We start from the raw sequence: 27,037 nt of genomic DNA, 5'->3' as shown, positions 1-27,037 counted from the left end.
CGTGAGGTCTTATGATGCGGTTTAAAATGTTATGAAATTATTGTTCAATCAAGAATTTGTATTGAAGTGCAAAACGTACAATTTTAACAACTGGTACCTAACTATAAACATAAGAGTATGTACTTATAATCAAATATCAAACTACTTAAGCCCTAACAACCTTAAAATAATCATTTACATGTAACGTAGCACTAGCGCTGTCAAATAACGAAACTGATAATTTTGTTACGTCAGTCAAAAGTGTATATTTTACATTTGTTACTTTTTATTTCATCAATGTTTTGTTATTGCATTAATAAAGAGATTCGAAAAAAATAGTGACTTTTTTATTGCAGGTGAGCGTGCGTTCCGTTAAAAGGAACAGAAATGTATTAAATAAAGTCTGCGACCCATTCAGGAAATCGTTCAGGACTTCAAGGTGTGGGAATTAATCAATTGATAAAATCTCGGTATATCGGTAAAACAGGAATCGACTTGCATCTGACATTTAAAACATTGACAGATGAGTGTTGATGTGACAATTACAGAAAAAATAAATAAAATTTTTGTGTTGTCATTAAGTAATAATTTTCTGTGTTGCAGGTAAGTTTATATTAAATGTTACGAATTTCCTTCCACTGGAGAACTATAATTTTCAATCTCAGACAATGCTGCCGCTGCACCAGCTGATCGTGGTAACACTAAAAATTTAAATAAAATTATTGACAACCCTCACAATGGAAAATTTGTCCGCTAATATCGAATTAGAATGGGTTGATCACACCAACGCCAGCTGGTCTTTAAAAGACTGTGATAGTATAGCCAACAGAGACCTAGTACACTCTATGTATGACTTGCTAATACAAAATAAGGAAGTACGCTTAATCCCAACCACTTTATCACTATTCAACGACGTTCAAATACTCCCAAGTTTTCAGTATGAAAGCGCCTCAAATGCCGAGCTTAATCATTACATAGCGACTCTGTTAACATCTCAGTTTGAATTGGCAAAAAATGTTTGTTCATCCAGTCAATTCGCGGTTATTTTAAAACAAAGACTTTTGATATTGAGACGGATTTATTATGCTTTAATAATAAAGTATCACGATAAGGATAAAAATGATCAGACAGTGAACGAAAATAATAGTTCAAATACTCTATCTAGAGAGAGCTTGTCAGGTTCGCAAGCTCTTCTAGAAATCGGCGTTAAAACAGGATTAAGTTTGTTGTTTTCGCTGCTGAGACAAAACTGGCAAGTAAGCGACATACTCAAAGTCCCGTCATTGTGTAATTCTGTTCTTGAAACTTCGTTTGAATTATTACAAAAACTTCCACCGCTATGTCTTTCAAACGATGTCCAACTCACAAACCTTGGCATCACTAGCTTGGAACAAGTTTCGGAATTTTTAAAGGATGCAGTACTACAGTCGGCCAATGCTGATTCACACGGCAAACTGTTATCCTGCAAATTGCTCCTTGCGCTCGCTTTACAACGAGGCTCTTTGAGGTACTTGCTCGATTGGATTGAAATGGCGCTAGACGCGTCTTGCAAAAGCGAAAGGATTATGTCAGACCCGTTTTTTAAAAACGCCATTTTGCAACTTGAGGGCGGCAAACATAAAACCAAGTCACATTTGTGGAAAAACGAAGATGATAAAGAAGTCGCAGTCTACGAAGCTGCGATTAATTTGATGGAAATATTGGCCAATATGGCGATCGATTTTGGGGGGGTATGTTCAGCGGTGGAGTCGACAAGCTCGGAATTCGAAGTCGGGGTGTACGAGAAGAGCGACGTCTACGTTTGGGGTAGTAACTCTTCGCATCAACTGGCCGAGGGTAACCAAGAAAAGATATTGCTGCCGGTCAAGTCCAAGATGTTTACTCAAGCGCAGCAGGTAGAGGCTGGCCAATATTGCACCTTCGCCATCCACTGGGACGGCTCGGTGAGCGCCTGCGGCAAGGGGAGCTACGGTAGGCTAGGTTTGGGGGAGTCCTCCAACCAGAGCCTCCCCAAACGCATCCTCCTCGACTCCGTCGTTAAAAAGTTGTCGAGCTCGAAAGGCAGCGACGGTCACACCCTAGCTCTGGCGGAGAACGGCGTCGTGTACAGCTGGGGGGACGGCGATTACGGCAAGCTAGGCCACGGCAACTGCAACACTCACAAACAACCAGAACGCATCACCGGTCCATTCTTAGGGAAAACGATAAAATACATCAATGCGGGTTACCGTCACAGCGCGGCTGTCACAGACGACGGCAAACTGTACACTTGGGGCGAAGGTGACCACGGCCGACTAGGCCACGGCGACAGCAACGGTCGCTACATCCCCACACAGGTGGCGGGACTGTCGGATGTGGGGTCGGTGGCTTGCGGAAGTTCCCACACTCTGGTGGTCTCCAAAGATGGGAAGACCGTCTGGTCGTTTGGGTCTGGAGAACACGGAAAACTGGGAACTGGAGATCTAGGCAAAGTGTACAGACCTCAGGTGATAGAGGCTTTGCAGAGTTTGACGATACAGAAAGTGTGCGCGGGGACGTCATTTTCGATGGCTCTCACCGCTTCCGGAGAAGTAACTCTCAAAAACCCAAGTAGACAATTTTTAATTTGAATTTGTAGGTGTACACGTGGGGTAGCGGTGCCATTTTGGGACACGGTTCGGCTGACGCTCTGTACTATTTACCGCTCTTCGTAGAAGACTTGGCCCCCCACAGGATTATAGATATTTCAGCTGGAGACAATCACTGTTTGGCTCTCACCGACGAGTACGAAGTGTTCGCGTGGGGGACTAATAGCATGGGGCAGTGCGGACAAGGCCACACGTGCAGCCCCATCACGAGACCGCTGAAAGTAATAGGTTTGGAAGGCGTGAATATTAGACAGATCAGTGCAGGTATCCACTCGCAACAAATTAAATTCTATCTCCTGAAAGCGTATTTTTCTAGGCACATCCCACTCGATAGCGTGGACCTCAATACCGGCAGAAAACCAACACATGACCAAGCACAAACCGTTTTGTTTAGATTTGCACGAGAAAACTTTCGATTTGTTAAAAAAATTTTTAGAAAAATACACGATTTCATTTTCTTACGAAACTCCTCCGCCGCCGTTCAAGACTGCAGCGGAACATCACCGATTTGCTTTGTTGAGTTTAAAGCTTCTCTGTACACATTTAAGTTTATGTATTAGTGGCAATTTGAGCGAAAATATTCTCAGCAAACACACCAAACAACTCAGGACGATTTTATTCAGGTTAGTTTACATCGTTTGTACCACTGATCCTAATCCTAATTACAGATTGGTAGATATTAAAACTCCTCACGAAATTCACTCTACTGTTATCGAACTGATAAACGTGGGAGCGTCTCTGCTTTTGCCGCAGCTGCACGAGAGGGTCGAGTTTCTTCACGAACATCTTCTGAAAGACGAAAATTTATCGCAGGGCCAACAGATGCTTTTAAATATTGTGTTGAATAGTTTGGAAGATCCGGCGCATATCGCGGCTCTGCTTCGTTGCAGCAGCGCACAAGAAATAAACAAACAACAACATTTGATCGAAACTTTGATGTATACTCTGCTTCAGTCCTTCAGTAAAATTACTGTGTGTATAATTTTTTTTGTGATATTTTAGCGTTACTATTTTTAATAAATTGTAGGAGGACACTCTGGAAAGTATAAAAATATACATGGAGACAAAGCCGAGTGGGGAATGGCGCAATAATGGAAATCCCAAGACTCTTCATTTGCAAAAGTTATTAAGTTCCTTGCAGAATCATTTGTTGGCTCACTTGGTCATAAAAGTCAAACAGACAAATAACTCGCACGCTTACGAAATACTGAACACTCACTTAAATCAGTTGTTCCCATTAATAATCAAAGTTTTAAACAAGTCCGCCGATATTTTGGAAGAACATCCTCCAAGTCTAGAGTTACTCTACAACGTTCTATTAGACTCCGTGGCTGGTTCAATGTTCCTAAAACTGTTGAGTTCCATTCTTTTGATGCCTGTTAATTTTGTAAAAAAATTGCTGCCCGACCTTTTGAATATTTTAGTACCTTTGGATCGATTCAACACACTTATGCCTCCAGGCATAATGAATGACTTCAGCACAGTTTCGTCGAGTAAGTCACGTTTGTAATTGCAAGCTCAAAATTGAAATAATAAATTCTAGGGTCTGAAACGCCAACTCTGTCGCAACTTGCCGATCAATCGTGGATTTGGATAATCGATTTACAAAGAACTTGCTCTCTACTAATCGGTCAGTGCTTGGGTGGTATCTTATTAGGAGAACCTCTCTCTTTGGAAGAAGTTTTTTGTCGCCACTGGCTCAACACTGAATTGTTTTCTTGCGGTATAGTAAACGAAGACATCGAAATTCAAACGGTCATCGACATGTCACATACCGCTTCGTTAAACTTACAAGACGCCCTTCTCATCAGTCTGGAGAACATGAATCCAACCGTACAAAACTACTGCAAGATGGCGTTCAGATTGCCCTACCAATATGACGAAGCGTGTGCGGTTGAATCTAACTTGTACGGAGAAGATACAGAGTTTTATCAGGCTCTCTTTGAGAGTTACCAGCTCGAGCTGTGGGATAACGACGGCAAACTAGCCGACACCGTAGTTCAGTGCTTTCTCATAACGTTGCTCAAACAAACAGGTTTGATCAAAGAGTCGCCGAGTCATCCTGCTTTTAAGGAGATTTATAAGTACACGTTCAAGCTAAGACAGAAATTAATAAGTTCCATGTGTTGTTACAATTACGAAAATGAAGACGGTGGGGGTTTCAACGACGACAATGACAGCGAACAGTCGGAGAAAAAAAACGAATTTGCTGGATTTCAAGAAGAGGACGGTGAGGATGAGCAGCAGAGGTTTGCCGCTACTTGCCGGAAAATACTGCAAAGATGTTTGTTTTTACTGATCTTCGTTAAAGGTTAGTTCGGTAAAGAGGGTTCGCGGGGCTTGATCGATGTCATTTTAAGGTTTGGAACTGGACTTTTCCGATGGCGGCAGCGGTTCAGACGAAGAAGTTGACGCCGACAAGAGCTACACAGATTTCTACAGAGACAGCCCCCACAAACACACTTTTAAGGAGTTCACGAAAATCTGCTCGCTTTGTTTAAGTTTTGTGTGCAACGAACCGGCCGAAAAAGTGCCGTTCATTTCGCGCGGAAGTAGCAAAAACAATTGGTGTACGGAACCGTTAATCTTCCACAAAGCGCTGCTAGCGCAGAAAAACCGTGCCCGCAGCAGACTCGAGAGTTTGGAGTTTTTGCACAAGTTGATCATCGAAAAAAAATCGTCGCCGACAGTGTCAAACATCATTCATCCGCAGTTGCTCTCCGGTTACTTCGGTTTTTGTAATTTCAAGTCGGAGGACATTTCCGCTCATTTGCGTCATTACTTGGAGAACGTTCAAGGGGCTCCTGTCAAGTTGCAACAAGAAATCAGAATCAACATGCACAAAATCGTCGAGTTTTTGATCAAATCTTTACATCAACAAATCAGTGCGGGTTTTGAAAATAAGCAGTTGTTGTTGACAACGTTGTTCACGTTGACCACAAAATATGAACCGGTTGATTTGAATTTCGCCATCAGAAAAACTCTGCTGTCATCGCTGATAACGGTGACTAACGATGACACTAACAAGACTGATATACTTAACGTTTCTGCCATAAGACTGATTCGAATTCTTGCCATGTGTGCCTGTGTGCATTCAAAAAGAATTGAACTGACCACGTTACAAAATATCGTCGATAGATTGCACGAACAGTTTATGTTAGCGATTGAATCTCACGACGACATGACCGAAGCGAGTTTGTTCTCGCTCTGTGACAAAAGCTTCGGCGATCTGTTGTTGTTCCTCAGGATAATTTCCTCCAGTAGACTGATCAAAGTTTTGTTAGCTTCCAAAAAGTGGTTGTACGCTCTTTTGTCGGTTTTAGACACTTCTGATTTGTTTTTGACATATACGATACAGTTGAAACTTCTTCGACCGAAGATGTTGGTTTTACAAATACTGCAGAACATTTTACCGGCACTCCAGTCAAAGTGGATATCGACGGATTTGAGAAAATACGTTGTCAACAAATTGTTTTCCCAAATGGGTAAAGAGTTGTGGAAAGAAACTACAAACGAGTCGCTTCCGGAGCACCTAGTTGAAGCCAATGACTTCAAACAAAACGATTTTATCGATAGGGACGAGGAAGAGAATATTCCCGTACACGACATGGGTTTCGATTTAGATAAATGTTACAATTGCATAATCGAAAGTAATCTAACTTTGGTTCACGGTTCTGGCGGTCGCGGTTACGGATTAGGTCTTCAAGCGATCCGTTCTGGTTGTTATCAGTGGAAAATATTGATAGTCAAGGAAAATCGTGGAAACGAAGGTACTTGCATCGGAGTTTCGAAATATCCGGTGAAAGATTTTAGTCACAGATCGACAAGCGATATGTGGTTGTACAGAGCGTACAGTGGTAGTCTATACCACAGCGGCGAAAGAGATACGAGTTTTCCGTGTTACACCCAAGGCGATTACATCACGATCGTTTTAGACATGGATGCGAAAACTTTGAGTTTTGGAAAAAATGGAGAAGAACCGAGAGTAGCTTTTGAAAACATCGACGCTCCAGAACTGTATCCGTGTGTTATGTTTTATAGCACTAACCCTGGAGAAAAAGTGAAAATCACCGATATGAAGGTTGGGTTTTTATTGAATGTGTTGCGAGTCGGTACCAATGATAGTTTTAGGTTCACAGCACACAGCGAGATTTATTACCGGGAGAACCTAATCTAGCACCCTTGCCGGCAGTCTTAACCGAAGCATACGTCACTTTAATTAGAAAACTCCATACTTCTAATGTTTGGACCGATGAGGTACGTAGCGATACGATTCAAAATAATAAGTAATATTTAAATAGTATATTGTACAACTAGTTACGAAAGTCATACTTTTTTTCATGAATTTGCAGTTTGATTAATGAGTTTATCAAGCAAATGAGTGAAAAAAAGAGACTTTCATAACGTGTTGTACACACTATTTTTTTGCATATCCAAGGAAATGGAATGATGCAAAAAAACTACTACATACTTTCACTACGATTTTTCGTGTAAAAAGGTGCTACTTTCACTACGATTTTTCGTATAAAAAAGTGCCACTTTCATTGCGATATGCAAAAATGATATTAAATACATTTTGTAATCGAGTAGGCTTTAAGTGACAGCCAAGAGTGACAATATAATAAGCGCCATCTGTCGGTGTACTATATTTAAATTTAAAAAATAATTTTATTTTTAGGTTAATTCTGCAATTATCGATAGACTAAATTGCATTGAAGATCTGTTTTCGAAAATCCACGTCCATAATGACGAGAGTTTGGAAACAGAAGATGGTGCAAATAATCGCGAAATATTTCTCAAAGTGAACGAGCTCTGCATGACAGTTTGGCCGGCTTTGGTCATAATCGGCGGTTAGCTTTAATATGTTAATGACCGTTTTGTTTTTTTTTTATTGGGTTTATTTTTATCAGGTTTAGACAGAGGTCTTAAAATTGGTGGATATTGCAAACACAAAGGCACAGGTAGAAGGGCCATCGTGTTGGGAATTTTAAAAAAGGGAATAACGACGGTTAACGTGCAGTGGGAATCAGACGGTAGCGTTGCAGACGTTTCTATTTCAAATTTGGAGCACATCGAAACACCCCCATTTACTAACGGTAAATTTTCTGGTTTAACTTCGAACATCTTACTACAAGTGGCACGACTCAGCGGGATAACCGACGAACTACCTTTCCCACAATGCAACTTGACACGAGACGAGGAAGAACTATTAAATGAGGAGAGTCACAACTACTCTAAATCAGATCCTTTACGGTCAAACTCTGACTCCCAGTTGCACAATCAGTGTTCGTTGTTGATTCGACAACCGGGACCTAGGACTATAGATTCATTGACCGACGAAATGGTATCTACGATTCTCGGAGAAGGGAAAAGGATAAGTGTGGAGAAAATAGTGGGCACTCAGAGCGAAGCGAATTTGTTGGACGTGAACGAAAAAAACAAAAGTAGAGGCAGCAATAATACGGAAGTAAAGTTACTGGAGAAGAAGTTGTTGGATTTGGAGGGCAACTGTCTTCAGATAGCTTTTCTCCAGTTTGCGGCGTTAAAAACTTTGGGAATTTTCTTAACATCTAATCTGTTTGCTGAATTGTTTTTGGTCGACGGTCAAGTCAAAGATGTGTCGAGAGATGAAAGTACGCTCAAACAGATCATGTTGGCGTTAGTCGAGAAGAGCATTCAACAGTGCAAGCTGAGAAGTGTGATTAATGCAGCGGAATTCGAACGTGCGCAAAGTGTTCTTCATTTGAGTTTTGTAAAAGCAATTAGTAATGAAAACGTAACTAATCCAAATGTGACAAATTATGCGGAGGCGAGTGAAGGTCCTTCGGTTTCGACAGAAGATTCGGGCGCACAAGCCAACCCTCCACCCAAACCACCCAAGACACTGAATCGATTGTCGCCGACTATGTTGACTTCGCAAAGGTCGTATCAGCCCAGACGGTTGATTTACCCCGAACATTCAGCGTATTTAGGTGGGAAGCTATGATCGAGTTGGTCTCGTGTTAAATCTATCTAACTTTTAGAATTTTTTGGATCGTTCTGTTCGCATCCAGGCTTCGATGATAATTTTAGAAGACGTTCGTATCCGCCAATAGCCTCTCATTTGTTAGAGATGGGTTTCCGACTACCTCACATCATGACCGCGATCAGAGAGACGAAAAGTACAGGCGAATTCAACGCCCAAGCGGTGAACATGTTGGCGGTTTGGATGTTGGAACATCCCCAAGCTGAGGCAAGCTCTGAAGAAGAAAATCCAACTGGACAGTCCAGCAGACAGAGATTTTCCAGACACTCTCAGGAACTTCTCAGACAACAAACTGTGGATTGTAGCGAGATTGAAAGGGCGGAACGTAGGAGTGGTCCGTTTAGAGTTAGGAGAGTATCAGATGTGGCAGTCTACGAAGATTGCAATAGCTTTCCACCGCATCGTGTCCCTAAGAGATGGATACAGAGGCAGCACATCCAGGACGAGGCTCAGTTTTCAGAGCGTGAAGACGCAACGTCGCCAGTTGAAGGGTTTTCGTTACAATTGAGTAGTAGCGCGGGATTTGTTAACGTAAGGCTCTTACGAACAGTCAAGAGTTTAAACTTGTAACGTGTATTACTGCTTTAGATTCAACGTTCGTGTGCAATTTGCCCTTATTGTGAACATCTGTCTCCCAATATTAGGGCTCACATGGAATACCATCATTCAGGATGCGGGGTGCTTTGGGGTCCAGGTTTCTGTGGAAGCGTCACCGGTAATATTTTGCCTTTAAATTTAGATCAAGATGATTTAAAAAGACAATTTAGGTTCCTATTACGTAATGTGTTACAAGTGTCAAAGAAAATACGTGCAGAAAAATCACAATGAGAATCATTTGCAAACGCAAGCTCCCGATATTATTTTCGACGAACACGGTAAATACAGATTTTATGTAATCCGTTAAATAACTATTTTTTTCTATTTTGTGTTCGTAACAGAGCTGTTACGATACCAAAAACAGCTGAAAGGGGTTATACAACGTGTCTCAGAAATAAGTACATTAATTTTAACTGGCAATAGAACTCGTTAATAGCAACAATATATTTAAATATTATATATTTTTTCCTAAACCTTATAGTTATCCAATTAAAATTATTGAAAGATTTGACACAAATTTCGTTACCCGCCTATGGGGATTACTTGCTTCGCCGTTGCCGATAAGCGAAGAACAAAAAACAAATGCAAGAAAACTTTCGCTTGTTTCTTGCGAACTTAAGTACAGCGGCTAATTGTTGCGCCCGTTGCTGTAACCTATAATGATAAGGGTGGAAGAGAAAAAAGGGAATGATATGGTAGATATTAAATGAAAACAATTTTGATAATAAATATTTTAAACTGACCCTAATGAAGCGCCCATACCCAAATAATGACCAAATGTCTGCTGAAGTTAGTGTATTAATCCGTAAAAATTCTCATGAAGTAATTAGAGTAACCAGTGATCACTGACCATTGCAAGAAGTGTTCAAAGTGACCTCCGTTATTGTCAATACTATAATGAAGGCGCCGACGAAATGATTCTTACACATTTTCCAGCATTCTTCTGTTATTGGAAATTGTTGTGACAGCATTTTCCACCCGTTTTCTTAAAACTTCAATTGGGATCGAATATACCAAGTGGCACGGAAATTCTCTAGACTGGAGGAGCACTCCCGACGCTTCACCATACACCACAATATCTATGTATTCACTACTCGAAAATAAACTCCCCATTTTCACAAAATTATAGCTTAAATCACAGCATCAACACGTAAACACCTGCCTTGTGTAGAGGACGAAACTAACTAAAAATTACGCCTCGGCCGCAGAACGGAAAAACTATATTCTAAAAACAATGTTTTGCGTTTATTTTACAAAAAGTATTATTTCACGGTCACTGTCATTGGGTTGAATAACTAGAAAATGCGAGTAAAAAGACAGCCCGTTCATTTATGGAAGAGGAGGAAGGGGAAATACTGAAATGAAAATTATAATTCGAAAAAATGATACATAAAAATTTTGTTATTCTTGACAAGAACTGCCACTGGTTAAAATTAATGTATGTACTTATTTCTAAGACACGTTGTATAAGAGCGATAGTACAATTTACGGCTCAAAAGGTGCAAAATAGAAAAAATAGTACAAAAAACTCGTTTCATAAGGCGTTTATTCCACGTCCTTTATAAAACTCGCGCTTCGCGACTCGTTTTATAAACTTGGACTCATGAAATAAACACTTATGAAACTCGTTTTTTAATATACTATTATAATTTTAGACACAACTGAGACTGACGTACAAGCAATGAAGTTTGTAATGCCCCAATGTGAAGATATCACCCAAATAAAATCATATTTGGGTCTGAACGAAAACGAATTTAATCTTGACAGCATCCCTTTTACAAACCTTGACCCTCTGGGTACGTCATCGGTTCCCAAAATAAGTAAAGAATCTGAAAATAAAAATGACAGTCATACTCGTTACGTCGGAAAGCAAGCCATGTCTCTTCACACGTCATTCGACAGGATATTAGCCCTGAAACACTTAACAGCGTCCATTCACATCTTGCTTTCCAGATCAGTCGTACTCAATGTCTTGTCCTTACTGTCAATGAGCACAAATCACGTGACTTTGATGAATCGTCTCGAGATGATCGGATTGTCGGACATACGAAAAGTTGTCCGTTTGATGACCCTCACAGCAATGAATCGTGTCGAAATTGTAAATATTCAAAACCCGGACGATTTCCCAACTTTCAAACTATCCAGTGTTTTCACACAACTGGCGACTCACCTATCACCCGAAGCCAATTCTTGTCTGAATCAACTGAGCGTCAGCATAGCGGCGCTGGCCCAGAACGACGTGAAATCTTCGAATTTGGTAGTCAACATGTGTACCAAAGATCTGATTATGTCAGCATTAGGTGTCGCTGTACCCAAACCGGCATTCGCCGTCACTCAGGCTTTAGTTAACATACTGTCGACGCACGGAGGCTGTTCGCTGCTAGACTTACCCAAAGAAGAAGTCGCTTCGAGTCCGTTGAACGATCCTAACAGTTTAGAACCTCTGACTCTCGTTAATGCACTGTCAGCGTACGTTTTGTCCTGTCGAGTGGACCACGAGAATCGCGAATGGGCAGCCGAACAACTGTTCAAATCAATCGCTAGCAAGATGCAGATGCTTTCGGGAGCGAATTCGGAGCAGATCAATTTTGCTGACTTGACGAATTTCTTGCCCAAAGAAAGCGTGGAGTATTTCGACGGACACGACAATAGAGTGTCGACTTTAGCGTGGCACGAGAACAGTAATAAATTGGCTTCGGCAGGTTACGACGGAACTGTTAGATTGTGGGTGTTCGAGACGAAAATCCAACTTTCACTGGACTCCACTCTGGTCTTCCACATTTCCGATGACATGTTTGGGAATGAGTTGCAAGGGAAATTAATCGGACATCTCAAGTGGTCTCCTTCTGCTGATTATATCGCAGCCGCCATGGACAACGTTATCAATATTTGGCCCTTGAAGAGATCCGAGTTGGACGTGGGCTACAAGGACTGGTTTATCGAAGATCAGAAGGAATTTATCACAGCTTTGACCTGGCCCAAATTCAAATCGAATGAGGCAAACGACAAGAATTTTTTGCTCGTTGGAAAAATCGACGGTTCCGTGTCACTGATCATAATAAACGAAGGAGAAAAACAAGTGGAGACGCTCATGAATTGTTCACTGAATTGTGGTCAGTATTGATTATTAAACGATTCCCTTAATTTATTTGCAAAATTTGCAGCCGTGGTCAAGGTCGACTGGAACAACGAAAGTCAACCGTTCGCAATTGGCTACCTGGACGGCACCTTAAAATTGGGATGGATTCACCAAAACAGTAACATCATAACCGTGAAGGCCCACGAGAGCGGGATTTCCAGTCTGGAGTGGGATCCCAAGGGCGTGATCCTCGCTACGATTTCAGCCGATTTGAGTTGCAAGCTTTGGCGAGAAAAAGAAGGAAAGCTTGTCTTGCTTCACACGTTGCTTCAACCCTACAAACCGGTCAGTCTAAAGTGGTCACCACTCATCGGCGAAAGCAAAAGTCCGCTCTTGTTGACAATCGGTACGTCGTACGGAAGCGTCTGCGCTTGGTCTTTACCGGACACCGATCACGAAGATATAATACCGCAGATGATGATGCACTCTCAAGGCCATGCATACAACGCTGTGACCGCACTTTCAGTGCACAGCAACGGGTTGTTACTAGCCAGTGGTTGTCCCAACGGAATAGTAAACATATGGTCACTACAAGACGGAAGTTTGGTTCAGACTGTTGTCGGCAGTGGCGGCGTAAACTCGAACGGCTTGTTTTGGTGCAGTTCTGAATGTCTGGCGGTTGCATTTTCGCGGTCGAAAGCTGTGGGGGTGGTAGAATTCGGTGTCAACAGTTTGTCTAAGAATTTATCTTTGACTTCGGCGCGTTGTGCTCTTATCAAAAATGGAATCAAGGGTCTAAAGACGGCACCGTTTTTCAAGACTCTGATCTTGTACCTTCCCAAGATAATCCTGGAACAGTTCAACATCGAGAAGTTGCCGGTACAGACTGGCACCCAGTTGGCTCACTCCACATATTTAAAGAGCTTGACATCTCTCGCGATTCTCCTAGAACTCGACAACGTCATTTGCTACAAGTTGAAACCCTTCAACGACCAGAACGATTCCGAAGTGTTGCCAGAAATGCAGTGGCTGCAGACTTTCAGTCTGGGAGCGCAGATCGCAGACAGTTTGATCAAAAGAACAAATCTCTCGGATCGAGTTATCAGTCAGTCTCAAGTTTTAGACAAAACTGTGAAGCCCTCCGCCATACAAAACTGTTTCTGGACGGTGAAGCAGGACGAGCAGATCATGCAGTGGGTCACCCAACGTCCTCAAGACTGGCAAATCGGAGGCAAATGCAAGGCGTACATGTGGGGCTCGGATCGTCACGGCCAGCTGGCCGAGTTGGGTTACAGTGCTTCGGTGCCGGCTCAAGTTGAGTCGTTCTCGATCGCCCGAAAAATAGTCTGCGGACAAAACTGCACCTTCGTGATACAATCCAACGGGACGGTTCTGGCGTGCGGGGAAGGTAGTTACGGGCGCTTGGGTCAGGGCAATTCCGACGACTTGCACTCTCTCAGCGTGATTTCGAGCCTGCAAGGGTTTGTTATTACGGACCTGGCGACGTCCGTGGGATCGGATGGTCACAGTTTGGCGCTGGCGGAGAGCGGAGAAGTGTTCTCCTGGGGGGACGGAGATTACGGGAAGTTGGGACACGGCAACCCCGACAGGCAGAGACGACCGAGACAGATCGAAGCGCTGCAAAACGAACAGGTGGTGCAAGTAGCTTGCGGGTTCAAACACAGCGCCGTGGTGACGAGCGACGGTAAATTGTTCACTTTCGGCAACGGAGACTTCGGGAAGTTAGGTTTGGGGTCGACTTCTAATAAAAAGTTGCCGGAAAGAGTGGTGGCTTTGGACGGGTATAAAATTGGACAAGTGGCTTGCGGATTGAATCACACAGCTTGCATTAGTAGCGACGGGATGACGGTTTGGAGTTTTGGCGAAGGTGACTACGGGAAGTTAGGTCTGGGGTATGCCACCATGAAGCTGATTCCTCAGAAGGTCGAGACCGTGTGCAACATCGGCATCAAGAAGGTCGGCTGTGGGACTCACCTGACAATATTTTTGACCAAAGACGGGAAAGTTTTTGTGTGCGGGATCGACAGGGTGCCGTGGCAGACGCTATTGAGAGAACGATCCGATTATAAACCCCAGCTTATGACATCATTGACCGACTATACCATCGAAGATTTCGCCATCGGAACTGAACACGTCTTGTTTTTGACGTCTTGCGGGAAAGTTTTCGGTTGGGGGATGAACAGCGAGGGTCAGTTGGGTCTGCCTCACGTTTCGCTGGTCCGAGAACCAGAAATCATAACCGAGCTGTCGGACAAAGGAATTCAGCAGATTTCTACCGGGCGGACGCACAGTGCAGCGTGGAGTGCGCCTCCCTTGCCCCAAAGAATTCCAGGTGTAACCAGATCTTTAACTTTCGGATTGCCAACAAAGATCCCAACACAGTACGACCATTTGCAAGGATTGCCGACCAGTTCGATTCAAGCGAGGTTGAAATTCCTCCATAATTTCTCCGACAAGTTGTATTCGTGTTGGACTTTCATGCCTTTGAGTAGTCAACAGTGTGACATGCAGCTGCCTCCACTCGAAGGTTTGATCTCGCCGAGACTGAGACCGCTTTTGGCACCGAGAGTCTATACTTTACCTTTCGTGAGGTGCATTGGAAAAACCATGGTGCAGGGAAAGAATTACGGGCCGCAGATCATCGTCAGGAGAATAAGCCAAGAAGGTACGTGCGCAATTGCGAATTATCAAATTGGGGTCGTAACAAACACTTTTAGGGCGTAAGTGCAAGCCAATTTTTGTGCAAGTTGCGAAACAAGTGGTGGATATGAAACCGCAAGATTTGAGACTGCCTTCGCGAGCGTGGAAGGTCAAGTTGGTGGGTGAGGGTGCGGATGATGCCGGTGGAGTGTTTGACGATACGATAACAGAAATGTGTCAAGAAATTACTTCTGGGGTTGTACCACTGTTGGTTCCGACCCCCAACGCCGTGAACGAAGAAGGGTTTAATCGAGACAGATATTTATTAAATCCACAGTTAAACACACAGCAGCACATTATGTGGTTCAAATTTTTAGGTAAATGGAAGTTCGTTTTTTAAATGTTTGTTTAAATAAAATTGTAGGTATATTGTTCGGTGTCGCGATTCGTACTAGAAAACCCCTAGCAATACCGCTGGCTCCGATGATGTGGAAGTTAATAGTAGGTGAACTCGTGAATATAGAGGATCTAGAAGAAGTAGACTGCATGTACGTCCAGAGTTTGCGTAGCATTAGGGACATTCATTTGTCCGGTGTTGCCGAAGAGAATTTCCACGACGTCATACCGCTGGAGTGTTTCGAGGGAACCAGTTGCACCGGAAAGGTATTACATACTTCATCTCTTTCTGTAATTTTTTTGGTGTTTTGCTTTCAAGATTGTACCAATAGTTCACGGTGGTCGAAGTGTACCCCTCACGTTTCACAACAGAGCTCAGTACTTTGAACAAGCGATCAAATTTAGATTGCAAGAATTCGATCTGCAAGTGGCAAGCATACGCGAAGGCATGGCTGGTATAGTGCCCGTTCCGTTGTTGTCTTTGATGACGGCAGATTATTTGGAACAATTGGTTTGCGGAATGTCACACATATCTATACCGATTTTGAAGAAAATAATAAGGTAGTCGGGACTCGTTTTACGAATTTTTAAACATCGGAGATTTTTTTGCGTTCAGGTATCGGGAGTTGGACGAGAATCACCAACTAGTCCAGTGGTTATGGAATATTTTGGAGAGTTTCACCGATGCGGAGAGAGTTTTGTTTATGAGATTCGTATCGGGACGGTCTAGACTGCCGGCTAATTTAGCTGATCTGTCTCAGAGGTTTCAGGTAAAAGTTTTTATACGTCAATCAGGTGTCTTTGTAAACAGTTTTAAGGATTTAGCGTTTAGTTGCGGTTTTTATTTTGATTTTTTTAGGTTATGAAAGTAGATAAGGCAGTTAACGGCCTTCCAACAGCCCAAACGTGCTTCTTCCAGTTACGATTACCTCTGTACACGTCGCAAGAAATAATGGCGGAAAGATTGCGTTACGCTATTAACAATTGTCGATCGATCGATATGGACAACTACATGCTAGCGAGGAATACGGATCAGGGGGTTGTTTCAGATGAAGAATATTAATTTGAAAAATTTAAGGCTGACTTTTAAAGTTGAGGTAACAAACTTTTTGAACAAAGAAGCTTTAGTTGATTTAAAGTGTTCATGTCGATTTTGTTGTTTTTTTTTACATAAAAATACATCAATGAAACAGTTGAAATAAGTTTAATTATAAAATAACCTACACACAATAAAATAGTCCAACATATAAAAATACTTACTTAAAAGTTAAGAGGGGTGTATAAAAATGAACCTATTTCAATTAAGCGTGAAAGTGGTTGGTAATGTCGATTAGCTAAAATAAATATCAATAAAATATTTTAAAAAAATGCTTTCATGTTATATGAAAAATTTTGCTTTTTTGAATAGTTCGACGGCAAGATAAAAAAAATTGTGTAGTATGAAGTCACGCGATTTATAGACTTCGATACCATGATGTAAACAAATCTCACGTCACGAAGAAAAAATCTAATCGTTTTACAAATCACCTAACTGCATTTTGCACAAGTGGGGATCAGTCTCAGACGTCACGGAATTTTTTGCGCAAGACAACAGATTTACTTTGGAATAATTCGTAATATCCGTTAAATTTTAATCGATTGTCAACGATCTAAAGGAACCTTGCATTCCAAAAAGTTGTTTTCCGTTCTGATTCTGAGGAGGTCGTTTTGACTCGTCGACTTTCCACTTGGATTGATCTGTGAAATAATCTCGTTTGCTGATCACTTTTTGCACCCAATCGTTTTTCATTTCTGACAATTTTCCAACATTTCCTCCGTACTCAACGGGCAAAACGTCTTTGGAAATGTAATCGTATAGTGTTTCCGAATTGGGGAGGTGAAAGTGCAGCTGTAACATAATTGTTAATAGTAACAAATTTCTAACGCTACGTGTAAATTCACCATTGAGGCGACTTCACTTTTCATGAAAGGTTTTAAGAGAGCCAGACAACGGTCCAAGAAAGGTGGGATGTTGAGAATGTGAATTTGTTTTAGTTTGACTGGATGAGCTTCCTTAAATCAAATTATAAAATTGATCATAAACGACAATATAAAAACATACTTGAGTATACAACATGTATTTTTTGAGGACGGGCAAGGTGACTTTGGTCAGGTGTCTCAGGGAAAAACCCTCCATGTCAAAAATAGGAACTTCTCCATTGTGGAATTGTTTTTCAAATATCATTCGAGTGTCGGCAATCATAAAAAACGTTCGAAGAGAAGCAACAAAATTATACTTGTCGGGGTCAGGGTCAGCCAAGCGGTAAATAAATAATTTATAATTCTCCTTTGTTGGGATCGGCAGTGGAACTATATCACTAGAAGAATGATGTCAAATGAATCTGACTAAAAAAAAAAAACAACCAACGCACAGAATTTTGAAATTTTCTTTCGTAGCGACATCTTCAGGATCACGGTTTCCGAATATTTCCGGTGCTTGAGATCGGATTGTAAAAAATAAGTCGATCAAATGTTTAGTTTGCTCTAAACTATAATTTAAGGTGTGCAGAAATCTCAAAAGTAACACGTCATCTAGAAAATGTATTTCTTAATTGGGATAAAAGTGGATGATTTTGTTTACCGATATTTTGGGGAAGATGCGGTTGCTTCGCTAGCCACTCTTTAATTTTTTCAAGATCTTCCTTGGAATTTTCGGAAAATTCTTGAGCAGGCATGATGCACACACAATTAACTGATGTCACTTGTAATTTGTATAGCGGCGAAGTGTTTTCTGTTGTGAGAAGATGTTTAAAATGGTTACTACTTGTATATGTTGCCCCACTTTCTCAACAGAAACAACTTTCTACAGGCTTTGAAGCAATTATGCGTTAAAGTACTCTAATGTTGGATAAGGTTTTTGTGCTTGAATAAAAGACGAAAGCGTATAATTATTTTTTTTAGATAAATATTAACTATAATTAATATTATTGTCTATATTTTCGCAGTTTCACTGTAATTAACACAACTTGTCCATATAATAAAATTATCAGGTGAATTTGTTCGTTATTCAATCAGTTTTTGAATAATTTTCAAAAAACCTTTTCCTCTACGACCTCAGTGACGTCACATCACCTTCATGACGTTTCTGTCAAAAACATGATGTGTCAAAGTATGTCTTGAGTGAATATGTCAATCCGAAACTTGTCTGTCTTGGGAAGATTGTCTCACAAAAAAATTAACAATGCTCTTTGGTCAACCAGACATTTTTCCAGAAAAACTAAAAACACAGAAGAACCATACGTAACTATAAAATCAAAACGTACTGTCAAAAGTAAGTAAATAGGAAAGAGAGAAAAATATGATGACATTTTCATGGTGCAATATTATATTTTAGATGAAACTAGATTGGCCCGTTTAGACCCGAATTTTGAACTTTTGGCGTCTACAACTGGTTTCCCTTTTATTTTACCTGGTAATGTAGGGATGGCATGGTATGATACTAACACAACAGCACAATCACCATATGACTTTGTTATGGAACAATTAGATGAAGTACTTATCTCAAAATGTTCCCAAAATTGAAACCACTCAACTCCAGAATGATTTTCAGCCTAAGACCATCACTGATGGGGATATAATATGCAGAATTCAGTCATGTCCAACTGTTTTACGTAAAGATGTCTATGATTTATTTCCTTATCGTGATCTTGAGACTTCAGAATTGTCAGTAGTAACAATTTCATTAAAACCAAATTTAAAATTATTGAGAAAGAATAATGAACTTGAGACAGAGCGTATGGCTCAGACTGTAAGTGAAAACTTTATATAGAGTATGGTACCTACTCAATTGTTAATTTTAGTTTGTTATCACTGCTAAAGGTGTGTGTGATAAATTGCGCAATGCAGGATATTGGGCTGATTTTATCAACCCTTTTTCTGGTAGGCCATATTTATATCCCACAAGTGGAGAGAAATTATATGAAGCAGATGAAAAATTTAGATGCTTAGATTTTCAAATATTTGACATACAGGATTGCAAAATTGTTTCAAATGAACAAGACTCTTCAAAAAGAAGATTTATAGGTAAAACTTAATTAATTTTATACTTTCTTGGTCATAATTTGTTCTAACTTGCAGGAAGTTTATTTACAAATGCTCCATCAAAAAAGAAGCATTTGAATGATATTTTTACGCAATTTTAGATTAATGTAAATTATTTGTTTTGTGTGAAATTAAAATAAAAATAACTGGAAGAGCAGATTTTTATTTTATAGATTTTAACGAAAAACGTATGCATATTTATGTATAAATAAAAATATAATATATGAAAAGTGTTTTTTTTTTCTTTTTTGAGTTGTGGAAGTTTCAATTTGTGAATTTGTTTATAAAGTAGTAGGCTTTGAAATTTGGGTAGTAGGTCAAATGTACTCGACTTGTTAGTGAGTTTATAGGTTATGTATAACCCTCAACTTATTTTTCCAAATAAGTTCCAAAACAAACAATGTTAAGTGTCCGTGTGAATACTTTTAATGAAAATGGGCTCGGAGAGCCGGAACAAGACGCAAATTCAGCCTTGACGGAACTCGATAAAGGTCAGTTCATTTTTTTTCACCGGTTTCGTTTTTTCCAAAATTATATCATCCAAATGTTAAATTTTTGAAGGTCTTCGCTCTGGGAAAGTTGGCGAACAATGCGAAGCCATCGTTCGGTTCCCAAAACTATTCGAAAAATATCCATTCCCCATATTAATAAATGCCTCACTACTAAAACTTGCAGATGTATTTCGAATGGGGTAGGTTCGCTCCTGACCTGTTGTTCCGGTTGCCTCAAACTCATATTTTTAGAAACAATTTTTTACGATTGTGCGTTTTACGAGTTTGCCAACAAAGCGAGAAACATTTAGACAAAATTTCAAGCGTTGATGAATTCGTCAGGAGAATATACAGTGTGATTCACAGTAACGATCCAATAGCACGCGCCGTCACTCTCAGAACTTTTGGTGCCGTCGCTGCTATCATTCCAGAACGACAGCAAGTGCACCACAGCATAAGAAGTAGTTTAGACTCTCATGATAATGTTGAAGTTGAGGCGGCAATTTACGCCGCTATTCAGTTTGCAGCACAGTCAAAGTAAAAGTCGTGTAATTTGTTAAAAAAATATAAACTTCATGTGATTTATTTTAGAACGTTTGCCGTTAGTATGTGCAACAAAGTGTCAGATATGATTCAGGGACAGTCTACTCCAGCCAGTATGAAATTGCAATTGATCCCAATCTTGCAATACATGCATCACGACACAAATACTGCTGCCATGGTTAGGACTTTATGCATTAGTTTGTTGCCAAGTTATCCCGCTCAAGATTTTGTATTAGTAACACTCAACACTCTTACCCAGTTGGCAACAGCCACTCTGGTGGATGTTCCAAGTCAAGTAAGATGACCAAAATATCACGAATTGTGCTGAAAGTCGTTGTTTTAGGTGAACTTACTTTTAAAATATTTACGTAATGACCCGAGATGGGAAGTGAAATCAAAGTGTTTGCAGTTTCTGTACCAGCTAGCTAAACCAGGCGCACATTTGTGGCCTCCCGGGGCTACAGATAATATTATCGATTTCACTTTGCACGCGCATCAACCCAAAGTGTTAACACTAGCGTTAGGTCAGTTGTTTTTTTTTTAATTACATATTTGTAAATTTGTGTTAGGAGTTATTCAGGTTCTGACCGAATCTCCGCGGATGTGTCACGATTATCGCGACAGCAGCTCCAAGTTGAGGGAATTGTGTACTAAAAACTGTTACTCACCTCAGCCAACTGTTGCAGTACAGTCCATACAGATACTAACACAAATTTTATGTTATTGGTGAGTCTTACGTTACGGTTTCGTTTTCTTTTGTTTTCAATAGAAAAACATTTTTTTGCATATTGATTATGAACGTTGACTTTTTTCAAACAAAAAATCATAATGAAAGTAGTACTTTTTTAAATCATTTTATTAAATTCATTGTCAAAGAATACGTATTATGAATTTCTGTTTTTTTTTTCATAAATCCTGTAGGCCAAATTTCTCAACTTACAACAATATGCAAAAAAATGTATTATACAACACGTTATGAAAGTCTCGTTTTTTCACTCATATGCTTGATTAACTCGGGCTCCGCCCTCGTTAACCAAACTGCATTGACTTTCGTAACTATAGTTTTACAATAAACTATTGGAATTTTAGTTATAAGGAAAAGATTGAGACTGAAGGGGCGGATGAAGTGATTTCTTCTTTAGAGACTTTGATCCTTTTATTAACGTTCTCAAATGACAAACATCCTGAACAGTTGAAACTAGCACTGAAGTGTGCTGTCAGATTGTGCGAATCCAAGAAAGAACATTGTGAAACTTTCGTAGAATTGCTCGGCACTAGATTGGACAACATTCACAGTAAATTCGAGTCACAAAATATGTTTCTGTTGTTACTGTGTTAACATTTTAGGCGATTGCACGATTATAATTTGCGAAACTCTCGGCGCAATTGGTGGATTAAAACCCGACACTCTTTTGTCTTTACTTGTCAACATATTAAATTTACTCCGTGCCCTTTCCGAAATCGAATCACCAACGGCTCAGCAAATAAGAATAAAAATCATGTTGTGCACGTTAGTTTTCCAAACTATGTCTGATTACACTTGGAACGAAGAAACCGAAAGCGCTATCTATTGCGTCGTCGAAAACAACAATCTTTGGGCAAATTATTGTATTGCTAGGGCAGCTGTCAGATACGGACACCACAAAATAGCACACAAGATATTCAGTCAACTGACAGAACAAGTGAGTTCGGAACATTTCCACTTTTGGTTGGTTTGTCTGAAAGAAATGTCAGAAGCCGAGTCTCACTTACTCAGTTGTGATGACATTTTGGTCAACAGGTTGGAGAAGTCGATTATTCATTATAACAAAGCAGTTGCCGCTTTGAAGGTAATCGAAGTAATCCGTGCGAGTGACAAGTATCATCACGTGTTATTTCAGGCTGCAAGTACCCCATCCCACAACCTTCAATTCCAAGCTGAGTACATGCGGATTCGTACAGAATTTTTACAATGTCTCATTCAGCTAATTTACACTTGTAACACCCTGTGCATCGTCCCACCACCCGCCATTGCGGCAACCATTGTGCAGAATACACGCGACGAGTACCAGAGACACGGTTACATAACCAATCAGTTGAGGAAGTGTGTCAAAGAATTTAGGAACTGCGGTGACCTTTACTGGAAGCTTTATCAAACGGCGTTCGATGCCGATCCCGCAACTCTAGAAAACATGCAAATGTGAGTGTTGCCAACTGTTCACGTCTAATGTTACGTCTATTTTATAGTTTACAGCAGATGTGTGTTCTTGTGGAGCAAGGTGTGGAGAGTGTTTGTGTCAATGGTGCCAAACTTAGAGACGAACCAATCGAGTTTGGGTCTCAGAATGTGAGACTGGAGTCGCAACAGCTCGTCAAGGGTTGCTGCAACGCTTTGAAAATAGCGCACGCCGTAGTGGAGGATTCTACAATGACCACGATAACACACAGGGTACTACATTTTGTTGTTGTAAACAGTGATAAAACTGGATTTGTAGCACGTCGAACTTATCAAGAAGATGGCTGAAGTATTATCGAATGCTTCGTTACCGATTCCACGGTATTTCTTCCAAGTGTTACAATCTACGAGTGTTAAATTAGCAATTTCTCCACAACCCCGAGTCATGGGGGAGTTTATCAGCGTGCAGGCCAATTCTCAGTTGGCGGTGAAGGTTGAGGGTGTGATACAACACGGTATAAAGCCGGGTTTGTTCAGAAAAATCGAAGAAGTTGTTGTGACGGTTACGTCTCAGATACAGAACAGTAGCAAAAACAAGGAATTGGATAACAAAGTTGTTGCGATTTTAGTTTTGACGGTTTTATTTAATTCGGTTTTTTTGCAGAATTTGGAACAAAGTTCGGTGCTAACTCAAGCCGTAACCCCACATAAAGATTTCTTCACGGCTCAGTTTTTATTAGCGTTTCCCAAAGGTGGTCAGTATTTATTGGTGGTCGAAGCTTCAGTGGTCGACGAGGATAGCAACACGTGGAAAACAGGACCGAGGTCAACTTTGACAGTGAAAGTGCCAGAAGAGGCGAAACTGACTCCTATCACGGTTCCCGGTATGGCATCCAACGCGAATGTGTAAGTTGGTTGTTATTTGATTAGACAAGAGTATTGTGAGCGTGTTTCAGGATATTGATGCCCGAGGATAATCTTTTCATCAGGCCCCATCAGAAGAAACCCTAGATGTAAAGTAAGCGACAGCTGCGTATATAAAATATTTATTCAAGTTTTATAACAAACAATAAAGACAAATCAACAGATTCAGATGAGGCCGACTCGTATTTCAGTGTCATCGAGTGGTTCACCAGTTTCGCGTAGTACGATTGGTCGTTTCTGGAAGTTGTCGCTTTTACCCCCGCTTTTGCTCATCAGCGAAATCTCGCTGATGACGATGTCATGAGTGACAGCTTTGCACATGTCGTAGACCGTCAAAGCGGCAACACTGACAGCCGTCAAGGCCTCCATTTCGACGCCCGTTTTTCCCGTAGAACGGGCAGTTGCCTTAATTTCGATTTGTTTCTTTTCGTAGTCGAGTTTGACGTCTACGTCGACTTTGGTCAGAGGAATGTTGTGACACAACGGAATGAGTTCGGAGGTCTTCTTAGCGCCCATGATGCCTGCCAGTTGCGCTACGCTAAGAACGTCACCCTTTTTAACGGTAGCTTGTTTGATCAACTCGGCCGTTGTGTAATTAATGCGGACTATTCCACGTGCCGATGCCGTTCTGATGGTGTCAGGTTTACTGGTAACGTCCACCATAATCGCTTTGCCTTCAGGGTTGATGTGACTGAGTTTTTCGGGGGGTTCGTTCGTCGAGTATGTTCGGACAGAGGCTTGAGTTGTTCTGGGGGTGAAAAGGAAGGGGATTTTTGTTGTGGGGAAGGTATAGGGAATTTTCAAATTGCGTGTCGAATGTTGATGAAAATGTACTGAAATGCAAAAAATATTTCATAATAGAGGAATAACCGTACGATCGAAAAATTAATAAATCCGATAAGTCATGAATTCATGACTATCATGGTTCAGTTGGCAGCCCTACTTATTGTTGTTGTCAAAAACTTGAGGGTTGTCAAATGCAGAAATTATTAAGCTGGCGCTGTCAACTCAACCGAGGCAGTCATGGCTTACTCGATTAATTTTTTTTTTTATCGCATTTTGTACTTTCAATCCATCCAAAACATACATTATCATTTTTATCAGGTCTTATGTATACTTTTGAACTTCGCCATTTATTATCTCGAGAACGTTATAAAACTGATTTGATTTTTAGATATAACAAATTGCGCTTTGGAACTTCTCAGTAATATCGTACTAGTTCAGTGCGTAATGGTGACTGTTACCTCATGTATCAAAGATCAAAACGATAACTTTTTTTAGCAATGAGGGGACGCCAATTATGCAAGCTCAACTGATTTCAAAAGGCAATAAAATCGCAGCGTTTTTTTGAATGAAATATATTTACCTTACAATGTAATTCATTTATTGCATTTAATTAGCCACCAATAAGAATCATTGGACGATTTTCCATATGAGAAAGATTCAGCATGCCTGCAATAAGTATTCGTATGCAAATAATTGTAAACATAAACCACAAACAAGCATGCAAATTCTTATGTCTATTAGTTATGTAAAATAAAGTAAACAGAAGTGTTTTTAGGTGATTTAAAAATGTAAATATTAACATACCTGCATGCTGTTTTCGTTTCCTTTTTACTGCTGCATTAATGAGCGCTACTAAGTCGTCTTCGCTACACCCACTACGCAACGCATCCCGTAACGAGATTTCGGTATTTCCAAATAAACAAACTTTCAAGTTGCCATCAGCAGTTACCCTCAGCCTGTTGCAAGACCCGCAGAAGTGTTCGCTCATCGACGTTATGAAACCGATTTGCCCTTGATAATCTGGAACTTTCCAGGCCTAAAGAAAATCCAGATTACAAATGTACCCAATTTGTTTACACTCGTTTTTACTTTAGATGTGTCGTTCGGTCCATTTTCTAGGGAGTGGAAGTTGGGAAATTCTTTTTTAATGGTAGTCACCATGTCTTTGTAAGACACCATTTTGTTAAATTCCCATTTGTTTCCCGTGAACGGCATATACTCGATAAATCTCACGTCCACATTTTTGTCCTTTGTGAAACTTACAAAATCTAAAACTTCGTCATCGTTGAAGCCTAAAAATTAAATGTAGAAAGTTGTGCCAAAGTGGTGGCTCGAGGGGCCACCTTTCATTATCACGCAATTAATTTTGACAGGGTTGTAGCCCAACTGGAGGGCTAAATCGATGCCCATCATAGCCCGCTCCCATCCTTTCCGTCTTGTGATGAATTCGTATCTGTCAGGTTTAAGCGTGTCAAGACTAATGTTGAGTATATCTAGGCCTGCTCTTTGTAAAGCTACTAATTGTCGAGTTAGAGTTAAACCGTTGGTCGTCATTGCTACTGCTTCAAGTCCTTTAATTTGTTTCAAATTACCTGAAAAATTTCGATGGCTTTGAGTTGGATTTTTCGCGGTTCGTCTTTTACCTATTATTGAGACTAGATCCCTTCGAACAGTGGGTTCACCTCCTGTTAGTCTGATTTTGGTCACTCCTTCATTCACAAATAGACGGGCTAAGTGAATGATTTCATCTGAGGTTAAAATTTTGTCGTTTGGGGTGAGTTTTACGCCCTCCGCGGGCATACAATACTGACCTACATTTTCACAAATTTTAATCATATTTACACAAATTCAAATGACATACATCTTAAATTGCATCGTTCACTTAACGATATTCTTAGATATGTGTGGTGCCTTCCGAATAAGTCTGTTAGTGGGTTTTCTGCTTGTTCATTTATCTGTGGAGTGTGTATAAAAAGTAATTTTTTCAGAAATATTACAAAACAAACCTTTACGCTGCCTTTATTTTGGATGGCTTCAACCGAAAAAGATCGACGACTTGCTTTCACTAAATTTTTCACATAAAATCGGAACATTTTACTTTATTTTTTTATGCTGGAAGTACACACGAGTGTAGCAGGTTATCAGTTTTGTTCTTTTTCAGTTTTTAAGATAATACTGATAGCACTGAGTGAGTGGTAATAACGAAAGTAAACATAATTAAAAACTAGTTTGACCTTGCACACATTATTAACACACATTCGTGTTGTTCAAATTACATATCATATCACATTAAACCAATTTTTTCAAGAAAGTGATAACTGCACCACATACAAAAACGTGAATAGGTCACTGAATTGTTAATGCCGGACGAAAATAAAATTGTTCCAAACTGAATTGACCTTTAATATTTATCCTCGAATCAGCTGATAACATAAACGAAACCCGCCAAAGTTCCAAAATTACATATTCAAAATTAAACCGGGATTCACAACGAATCGAAAAATGCATAATTTCCCGCCAAAATTGGATTTTTGACCATTCCATTACGTGGTAATTTGTGTAAAGAGTAAATTATCGACAAATTGTTCAGTTTCTTTGAAGTAAGTTTCGTATTTATTTATCTGAAATACAAATAATCAATTTTTTTTTTAAATTAAGTTACACTGTAAAAATGTATTCCTTGAGGATGAATCA

General features: G+C 40.3%; 5 protein-coding genes across 8 annotated transcripts; 3 read left to right on the top strand and 2 right to left on the bottom strand.

Moving 5' to 3' along the window:
- Window positions 1-436: 436 nt before the first annotated feature.
- On the top strand, window positions 437-16,566 carry LOC138134733 (probable E3 ubiquitin-protein ligase HERC1). 2 transcript variants are annotated; one of them, XM_069053201.1, is made up of 21 exons: window positions 437-582; window positions 645-2,549; window positions 2,597-2,870; window positions 2,923-3,229; window positions 3,275-3,578; window positions 3,634-4,099; window positions 4,150-4,917; window positions 4,967-6,687; window positions 6,738-6,863; window positions 7,285-7,456; window positions 7,517-8,578; window positions 8,630-9,162; window positions 9,220-9,346; window positions 9,399-9,506; window positions 10,884-12,338; window positions 12,393-14,993; window positions 15,046-15,345; window positions 15,393-15,631; window positions 15,684-15,925; window positions 15,981-16,134; window positions 16,224-16,566. In XM_069053201.1, exons 2-21 carry the CDS (start codon window positions 717-719, stop codon window positions 16,425-16,427), a joined length of 12,996 nt encoding a protein of 4,331 aa, XP_068909302.1. In that variant the 5' UTR covers window positions 437-582; window positions 645-716; the 3' UTR covers window positions 16,428-16,566. The 2 variants fall into 2 exon arrangements, with proteins under 2 accessions (XP_068909302.1, XP_068909301.1); XM_069053200.1 differs by having other exon boundaries at window positions 10,884-12,341.
- Window positions 16,550-18,121, bottom strand: LOC138134741 (alpha-tocopherol transfer protein-like). The gene is made up of 5 exons (XM_069053217.1): window positions 17,985-18,121; window positions 17,776-17,935; window positions 17,466-17,721; window positions 17,306-17,416; window positions 16,550-17,252 (listed from the first exon to the last, which is right to left on the bottom strand). The coding sequence occupies exons 1-5, from the start codon at window positions 18,076-18,078 to the stop codon at window positions 16,995-16,997; spliced, it is 879 nt and encodes a 292-aa protein (XP_068909318.1). The 5' UTR covers window positions 18,079-18,121; the 3' UTR covers window positions 16,550-16,994.
- Window positions 18,122-18,472: 351 nt separating this feature from the next.
- Window positions 18,473-19,596, top strand: LOC138134742 (methylmalonic aciduria and homocystinuria type D homolog, mitochondrial-like). 2 transcript variants are annotated; one of them, XM_069053218.1, is made up of 5 exons: window positions 18,473-18,674; window positions 18,738-18,895; window positions 18,942-19,151; window positions 19,204-19,426; window positions 19,481-19,596. In XM_069053218.1, exons 1-5 carry the CDS (start codon window positions 18,530-18,532, stop codon window positions 19,543-19,545), a joined length of 801 nt encoding a protein of 266 aa, XP_068909319.1. In that variant the 5' UTR covers window positions 18,473-18,529; the 3' UTR covers window positions 19,546-19,596. The 2 variants fall into 2 exon arrangements, with proteins under 2 accessions (XP_068909319.1, XP_068909320.1); XM_069053219.1 differs by having other exon boundaries at window positions 18,476-18,674; window positions 18,954-19,151.
- Window positions 19,597-19,763: 167 nt separating this feature from the next.
- On the top strand, window positions 19,764-23,731 carry defl (Integrator complex subunit 7). The gene is made up of 13 exons (XM_069052811.1): window positions 19,764-19,935; window positions 20,006-20,135; window positions 20,188-20,472; window positions 20,527-20,773; window positions 20,822-21,002; window positions 21,048-21,204; window positions 21,568-21,773; window positions 21,826-22,307; window positions 22,359-22,657; window positions 22,705-22,906; window positions 22,953-23,246; window positions 23,298-23,539; window positions 23,590-23,731. Exons 1-13 carry the CDS (start codon window positions 19,845-19,847, stop codon window positions 23,642-23,644), a joined length of 2,871 nt encoding a protein of 956 aa, XP_068908912.1. The 5' UTR covers window positions 19,764-19,844; the 3' UTR covers window positions 23,645-23,731.
- On the bottom strand, window positions 23,664-26,694 carry Mocs1 (Molybdenum cofactor synthesis 1). 2 transcript variants are annotated; one of them, XM_069052845.1, is made up of 8 exons: window positions 26,350-26,694; window positions 26,205-26,298; window positions 25,987-26,154; window positions 25,687-25,935; window positions 25,433-25,635; window positions 25,148-25,379; window positions 24,924-25,009; window positions 24,262-24,390 (listed from the first exon to the last, which is right to left on the bottom strand). In XM_069052845.1, exons 1-7 carry the CDS (start codon window positions 26,434-26,436, stop codon window positions 24,954-24,956), a joined length of 1,089 nt encoding a protein of 362 aa, XP_068908946.1. In that variant the 5' UTR covers window positions 26,437-26,694; the 3' UTR covers window positions 24,262-24,390; window positions 24,924-24,953. The 2 variants fall into 2 exon arrangements, with proteins under 2 accessions (XP_068908944.1, XP_068908946.1); XM_069052843.1 differs by lacking the exon at window positions 24,924-25,009 and having other exon boundaries at window positions 23,664-24,390.
- Between the last annotated feature and the right edge of the window lie 343 nt (window positions 26,695-27,037).

The sequence above is a fragment of the Tenebrio molitor genome, chromosome 7 (genome assembly GCF_963966145.1).
Source record: "Tenebrio molitor chromosome 7, icTenMoli1.1, whole genome shotgun sequence".
Taxonomy (NCBI): domain Eukaryota; kingdom Metazoa; phylum Arthropoda; class Insecta; order Coleoptera; family Tenebrionidae; genus Tenebrio; species Tenebrio molitor.
Note: the sequence above shows the minus strand (reverse complement) of the source record. Positions and strands in the feature narration are given on the sequence as shown.